Below are 8,149 nucleotides of genomic sequence, written 5' to 3' on the forward strand. Positions count from 1 at the left end.
TCTATTAATGAACCTGTGAACTTAGAAAGAGCTTTTCCTCTTCGCAGTTATACAAATATTTCATCCATAAAGAATAAGTTTGTCATTAAAAGTGTGCAGCAAGAAGGAAAAGATTGAGAAATACCACAGAGGGTCGAGAAAATCATTTTATTAAGGATTGTGCGGTATAAGCACAAAACTAACTAAAGTAACATTTTTTGCATTTAGGTTTTTATTTGTATTTTATTACTGCTTTATGAATAATTAATACCCACAAGCGAGATTGATGGGAGATCAAAAAACCAAAACTCCTCCACACGTCAGTTACCACAGCTATTAAAAGTATTACAATCAAAGGGCTTTTAGATCAGAACCATCAACATTTACCCCGTGGAGATTTTTTATTAATATGTGTTTTAGTTTATCAAATACTATAAATTCTGATTCCCAAAAAATGGAAGCCCTGCTATGCAAATAATGACAAAAATGAAAAGTAATTTGTATACCGCACATCATTTGCCTTTTAAATTCAGTTTTTACACAACAGTCCATAATTTACCGGTAGTTTTACACTAAAAAAACAATTACTCTTATTGCCCATGTCCAGAATTCTTCACCTATTTCTAATACTATCATTGATTAATGTATGTTTTTATTTTTTTGAAGAATTCAACTTTTATTTCATTAAATGTATGTTCTCCCTACTTACCTTAATGTTGTTCATCTGTAAAGCAGTAAATTCATTATCGTTTTTTTTTACCAAAAAATCATACATTTAACATTAAACTTGCAATTTGTTGATTTCGTGATATTTATCTTCTCTTTTCTCCACGTCTCTACTCCTTGTTTTCACCTTTTAAGACATTCATAGCATGAGTTAAAATGTTTTATAATGTATGAACATGTTCGTGGCCTAAAAACTGAAGCTTAGTGCATTAGTTGATGTATCTTTTTTTAAATATAGTGATATGGAAGAATAATGAGGACAATGATAATTAAATACAAAATTGCTTGATCAACTGCAGGGCATAATTCAGAGCATTATGTTATGTGTATATGTGGAAAAGTTCTGATATAATCTGCATGTCACTCTTAATTATTTAAATATACTTTTGCATTGACCACAAATCATTACTGATGACCACGTATCCACTGTGTTTATTTTAAACATTAAACAGGTATTAAACATTGCAATGGAAGATTAAATCTAAACCTTGCACTGATGCCTTATTTTCCTTCACAAATTTAACATTTTTGAAATGATCAATTTTAAAACATTTGGTTGTCATACCAACCAGGAAACCTGCCATATTACGACTCTGCTACTAGTGTTGATAAATGTAACTATTCTATAACTTAATATACAAAACAAAGCTAGTTTTCTAAAGCAGAATGCAGGAATAACATTGTTTCATCAGGTGTGCTTCTTCATGTTTCATCCGTGTGTACTCTGTAATGCATTTTCAGCGTTTGCATGTATCTAAAAGTAGTGCCACAGAAGGTGCATGGATACGGTTTCTCCGTCGTATGCGTTTTCTTGTGACGTCCAAGTTTGTAGTTTGTAATGAACCTTTTCCCACACGTGTCACAGGAATACGGCCTCTCTCCTGTGTGGATTTTCCGATGAACATTGAGATTTTTTGTGGTGCGGAAACTTTTCCCGCATACAATGCAGCAGTATGGGCGCTCTCCAGTGTGCACCCTGTGATGAATTACCAGATGGCTTTTCTTTTTGAAGCTTTTACCACATATGCCGCATGAATGAGGTTTTACGCCTACGTCTGTGTGGAAATTATTGGGGAATGTCAGTATTGACGTTGAAGCTTCACCGTACATGTGAGAGGAAAACGGCAGCACTCCTGAGCTATTTGCTTCAGGTTCTTTTAGGGACTCATTGCTGGTCAAATCTGGCCCATGCGCAGTTTGCGCTGGATGGTGTGAGATCAGTTGTGAAGGATAATCTAAAGAGCTGTGAGCTGTCGAGTTAAAATGTTGCACTGAAATGTCCTCCAACTCCTCCTTCGCTTCACTCTGCGGTTCATCAGGATTCTGAGTTTTGTCTTCAACTTGTTCGTTTTCCCTCGGGGAGAAAGTCAGCGTATATCCATCTGTGTACTGGTCCTGTACAAGCTGCTCTGTGAAATCACAAGTCCACACTTGTGACACTTCCTCTGGTTCCGTTTTAATCTGTGGAGATCTGGAAACTTCCTGGTCCACAGTCGAGATCCCCTCCTGGTTACAGAGCTGCGATTCAGGGAGAACCTCTGGCTTTTCTGTTGTCTGATGCTTTTGCTGTGCAGGTTCTGGTAAACAGATTGTGGTAAGATGTTAGCGTGTGTCACATTGGTTAAAAAAACAGCGGCATTAGCTGTGTTCTCAGCATTGCCTGAAGTAGGCAACTTTATTGACAGCCTCACCTTGTACATATGGATAGAGGATTACGGGAAAAATTAAAATGCCTTGATTTCGGTTATTGCAGGATTATCCCACTCTCAACTCAGTTTATTCTGTAAATATTTATAAAAGAATATGGCAAAGAACAAAGGTTTACATTTACTGGCATGCGAAAGGATACATTTGTAGCACTTTCATGTGCAGCCAAAGCCCAAAAGAGGATGATGGTTTCTTCAAAGCAAAGCAAAGGTCAAAAATTGAAACCAACAACTTCCTAAAAGTGTAAGAAAAGAATTGATTCTGCGATATTTCACCGTGAAATTATCGTATGGATCCAAAATATGTCCATTAGATATTTTTAAATCACATTTTTAACGAAAAAAACCATTTAATTGCACTAACATATGCATAGCACAAAGGGCTGGTTACTAGGTGTCAGTTAACTATATCAGACCTGGTTAAAACTACCTCACTTGCACTTAATCTTCACAAAATGTACTGGACACTTTAATAGTAAGTGGTTACTTAAAAAAAAATAATTTCAAAAATATTTAAGAACTGAACAGAATCATAATCTGTTGTAGAAGCAAAAGTTAACTTTTTTTGAAAAATGTAATTTGACAGTGTGAAACATACCACTTGTTTATGATATTGGTGCTTGAATTAGTTAACATTTAATTGTCCTTGCAAGTTTAAAAAAAATGCGATAAATAGCATTTCACATTCATACCATTTGTACTTGTATAGGTGAAATTTGTAATTATTGATATCGTGATGTATATCGCATTGTTTAGTACTGGGATATATCGTATTGTGACATGCAAATCATGAATTGTATCGTCAGATTCATGGCAATACTCCTACACTCCTACAACTGAACTATCTGGTTTTAAACAGCCTGAAAATGCCAGATGTGTAGCACATTGTTCTCCGGGAATGATAGTTTACAATGTTTTAAAGACTAAAAATATGTCTGGATCAATGAAAATCAATGGGCAGAATGTTTTAAACTTTCACTGACAAAATCTCACATTATGCGCAAGTGAGATGTCAGACCAGTCAAGCTTGGGGGGAAGGGGCTAAAACAGAAATAGTCAACTCAGCAGTTCTACGTCATTAGGTCCTTTTATGTTGGCTTTAATTACATGTCCAGCTCTACTTGCAACTTTTTATTGCAGCTCCCAGCCTCTCAATGATCTTGCACCTTTTAATCTAAGCAAGTATTAGTATTTACAAAAAATACCCTCTAAAAATGTATATAATGCACGTATTGTAAACAAAATGAAGTAAAAATTAAATTCACTGTAACATCTTTTGACAAGCCTTGTAAGGCAGGCTTTTTAAATGGAAATATGTGGGCCACACGTTATGGACCAATATTAGTTCATGGGTGACCCAGCTCAAGATCAATCAAAGCTGGGGAAAAAACCTTAAAAATGGTGTAGAAGTTTGGACAGAAAAAAATCTGACATACTATGGACAAAACACGTTAGCAGCGTCATGATCCCATCATTGTAAGACAACTTAAAAACATCTCGACTGATTAATGATTGCTGATAGAATAACAGCAATAACTCTTACATCAGCTTTGCTTTTTTCTTTGAATGTCTTTAAAATGTGTCATATTAATCCCAAATAAAGAACTATTATTTTTTCAACATTATTTGGACCACTGAATCTTTCCTTGTAAAGCCTACTTGTATTGCTGCAGGTTGTATATGAATAATATATATATATATATATTCTAACAATATAGATAGCACTATATAATAGTATATACAATATGCTGCTTCCTTTGTTCTGCTGTAAGAACCTTGATTCCCCCTCTGTAAAATAAATAAATAAATATCCCATCTTGGTTTATGGACAGTGAAAATCTTTAAAAGCTTAAATTGTTGATTTTAAAATCTGCTGAAACTAATAAAATAACTGAACAGCCATGCTTTGATCCTGATTCATTCTCTCCCGTCCCTTCAAACATTTTATAAACCCCCACTTTGTAACAATATTATTATTCTCCTAATATAGCATATATTACAATAGCAATAATAGTAATACAAACAAACACTCGGGGTGGAAAGTAGATAAGTGATTGTTTAAAATGAATAAAAACTCGAGTGGTTTCATGTGCGATGACGTCACGCACCGAGTAGTAATAAATGGCGCGAGTTTTGAATTATGGAGCTCGCGCTATTGTTATGGACTTTCATTAAACTTGCCCTTTTATTTGCGATTACAAGCTCGATATTTCCGGAGAAGACTGTGACATTAATAACAAATCCGTTTCATATCAGTCCGATGCGAATAACTCTGTTTTTTACATGTAAACTGCGCATTAATTTTTCATCGCTCTCTGACCGTCCGTGGGTGAAACTAACCTCGATAAAGCTTGACTTTTGGTTTCAGAACCGCGTCCAATAAAATGCGCTGACGCTCGATCTCTTCTTCATACTGCACCACAGTTTGGACGAAAACAACGAATATTTCGTCGGCTGCAGCTGTTAGACGATTCTGGATTGCCTCTCGTACACCCTGCAAAACAGCCATGTTTCCCCTTCACAATAAAACAAAGCGCCCCCGGAAGTGAAAGTCCGCGGATCTGTGACTACTTCCGTGTCAGATTCAGCAACGTTTTTTTTTTTTTGTTTGTTTTTTTAAAAACAATTATTATTATTAGTATGCAAATAAACCGTATACAAACAGTAAAAAAAAAAAAAAAAAAACCATATTAAAACAAATAAAAATGTGCCAGGCGGTTCAAATGCAATCAAATACTTTGTATGATGTACAAATATAGTTTTCATAGCTTTTTTGTTATAAGAGACACTAATAAGTGTCGTATAGTTAACTGTCATTATGAAAGTGTTTCTGATTGCTGTATCTAAATTTGCAAATGTAGATGAATATATTCAGTTGTAGATATCTTAGCCATTACAAAATCAATGAAACTGCACTATTTGCCAGTGCTCACAGTTTTTCCATGTTTATATCACATGATGGCAGTTTTTTTTTTTTAATTTTATTTAATCTCAAATTGTTGAAAGGACTCTCATTTTACACCAAATCCTCCAATTGTCCTCAAATTATTTCACATATTTTCCACAAATGAAATTAAAAAATGGTCACAAAATCAAGGAAATTTAAGACAAGATCCTACAGGGACAGATCTGTCACTTATTGCTTTAATATTGTCGGGCTTTACATACTTTAGGCTACATATCATTTACATGTGAAAGCGCAATGAAAAGGCACAATAATGTTAATCTGTGGCTGACCACAAATCAAACTGACCAGTATTTGGTCCCTGAACTAAAATGTGTTTTACACCCTGACTTCAATCAATCTAACAGTGAAGTTTTTGGATTGAGGGAGAAATCCGAAGTACCTGGAGATAACCCGCGCAAGCAAGGGGAGAACATGAAAACTTCACACTGAAAAGACCTAAGTGTCCACCCCAGAGCATTTAAAATCAGATATCAAGAATTTTATGGGTTTTTTTTAAAGAAAAGAGTACCCGTAAAAACCCACACTTTGCCTTGGGACTGCAGCACAGGACAGAAAGAACTTGGCCCGGGTGGTCACCGAACAAGTTCACAAAAAGAGCAATGTCAATCACTATAAGAATATTTTCCCCACCCTTTATCCAGTCCTATTTTCCTTTTAAAACAACATCTAGACCATCCTGTAAATATATATATTTTTACAAGGCCTTCCATTGCCTCTTCTTTTAGGGGCCAAATACACAGCAGTTTGATTTCAAGAGGGCCACAGATTTTATGCGGGAAAACAACTAACTTCAACATTATTGCGCCCTAGTTTGTACTTGCACATATAGATAAATTACAAAATATGTAAGAAACCGACAATATCCAAGCAATAAGAGGCAGATATCAGTCCCAACAGGGTCCTTACTTTAACTTTCCTAGATTTTCCAATTTCTATCTAACTAAGCAAAATGTTGTTTAATAATTTTAGGAAAATTAAAAGATTTTGTTGGAATTTTGAGGTTTTTTCAATAGTATAAAAAACAAAAGACTGCCATCATGTGATATAATATCATATAAGTATCGGGAAAACTGTGAGCCCCTGCAAATATTGTTGAGTTTCATTTACACAATGAATACTTCTCTGTCATTTTTACTTTCTCCTGTAGGCCGAATTGGATGCTCCAAAGGGCCGAATTTGGCCCTCGGGCCTTGAGTTTGACAAGTTTTAGAGGTTGACTCCATTTGTGTAGCAACTGAGAGCTTTTTTTTTGGATGACTCTATGAACCATTCCTGATTTTATCTTTAATAATACAATGCCTCTCTTGTTTTTATTTCTTTATTTCACCATGGTAAAATGGTAAAGAACATTTAATGCTTTTATATCATGAAAGGAAGGTTCAGGTTCTTGATGCCATCTCCAATGTAGATGTAGCCGTGCTGTTGCGTCATTGGCACGCAGTAGTTAGTGAGGCCTAGCCACAGCAAGCTGCGCAGCACGCACACCGTGCCCGCGCACTCCACCTGCAGACTCCACGAGCCTTTAGGAACATCATCACTGACTACATCCAGGAAGTCAATAGCTGGGTTAAGCTCCGCCAGCTCCAGGATGGACTTCTTCTTCAGGTTCTTTGGTTCACTGAAGTGCAGATAGCTGTCGAGTTTTTTCGCTTCTGATTCAGAAAGACCTCCAAAGCTTCGGTTGAGCTGCACGAGGCCGTGGTGGCGTTTGACGAAGGCGCCTCGAGGCACCACGGAAACGTCCTTATCGATTGCATGAACCGTCACAGCCAGGCGCATTTCTTCTGTGACGATATCTGCAGTCTCCTCTTCGTCTTCAGCCCCTTGCTTCTGTGGATCATCATGTTTGTAGACAAATGAAGGGTCTCCCATGAAGCGTCCTTTTGCTGCTTTGGTCACCATGGTGATGACGGAGTCTGTAGCAAGAGGAAGTTGGAACCAATCCGTGCAGTTCAAGCTATAAAAAGACGTCCTGTTCTTCATCTCATCTTCTCCTCTACCCTGGGCAATAAAATAGTCCGCATCCAACCCCAGAATTTTGCCCCAAAACAGGACACGGTTGAATTTGTGGTCCTTTTTTAGAATCCTTAAGGACGTCTGCAGGGCGGCCCGTTCCTCTGAGTTTAAAGTGTACCCGCTCCCAGCTACGAGGTCCAAAGACCCAAATAAAGTGTTGGCATCCATTGTCGTACAGATACAGGTTGTTTATTTTTAATGAAACCACTAGAAACCTTTAATAACTGCTCAACGCAACTCATCAGCCGCTAATGCAGTCAACAATGTCACTGAAAGTAACTTCGAGTCCAGGTCGAGAATCCTCTGCTTGACGTCACGTCATGACGTCATTGATGACGTAATTTTTTTGTGTGCGCAAATAAATAGTATACAATACAATCAGTAAATAGTACACAAACAGTATACAACATCTAAAATACACAAATGTGCCAAGGAAATCAAATACTTTGTATATGATGTGCAAATACTTGTGATATTGCACTCAATTAATAAAGATTTCCACATTTGGTACTGTAATTACGTGCATAAAAACAACAGGATCAAGAATAAACAAAAAAAAAAGTCACTAATAACTAACAATGATAGTAATAGTGTAAATAATAGCAACATGAGTGTAATATAGTGAATACCCATGAAATTAAAAAGGGAAAAAAAAAGGTCACACAATTCGAATGTACGCATATATATGTATATAGACATATTTATGGTTTTCTGATCCTATTTGTAGTTAAAGACACTAATAAGTCTTATATAG

At 36.3% G+C, this 8,149-nt stretch overlaps 1 protein-coding gene and 1 pseudogene across 1 annotated transcript; both read right to left on the reverse strand.

Moving 5' to 3' along the window:
• Positions 1 to 1,210: 1,210 nt before the first annotated feature.
• On the reverse strand, positions 1,211 to 4,928 carry LOC114470169 (zinc finger protein 62-like). Its single transcript, XM_028458186.1, has 2 exons — positions 4,752 to 4,928; positions 1,211 to 2,282 (listed from the first exon to the last, which is right to left on the reverse strand). The coding sequence occupies exons 1-2, from the start codon at positions 4,918 to 4,920 to the stop codon at positions 1,408 to 1,410; spliced, it is 1,044 nt and encodes a 347-aa protein (XP_028313987.1). The 5' UTR covers positions 4,921 to 4,928; the 3' UTR covers positions 1,211 to 1,407.
• A 1,753-nt stretch (positions 4,929 to 6,681) lies between these two features.
• LOC114470147 (radial spoke head protein 9 homolog pseudogene) lies at positions 6,682 to 7,652 on the reverse strand (annotated as a pseudogene).
• Between the last annotated feature and the right edge of the window lie 497 nt (positions 7,653 to 8,149).

The sequence above is a fragment of the Gouania willdenowi genome, chromosome 9 (assembly GCF_900634775.1).
Source record: "Gouania willdenowi chromosome 9, fGouWil2.1, whole genome shotgun sequence".
In the NCBI taxonomy this organism is placed as follows: domain Eukaryota; kingdom Metazoa; phylum Chordata; class Actinopteri; order Blenniiformes; family Gobiesocidae; genus Gouania; species Gouania willdenowi.

Excerpts from the sequence above, each read along its gene's own strand:
- LOC114470169 (XM_028458186.1), bottom strand. The coding sequence starts at position 4,920 with ATGGCTGTTTTGCAGGGTGTACGAGAGGCAATCCAGAATCGTCTAACA. Across the intron at positions 2,283-4,751 it reads AAAAGTCAAGCTTTATCGAG|AACCTGCACAGCAAAAGCAT; the intron begins GTTAGTTTCACC and ends TCTGTTTACCAG.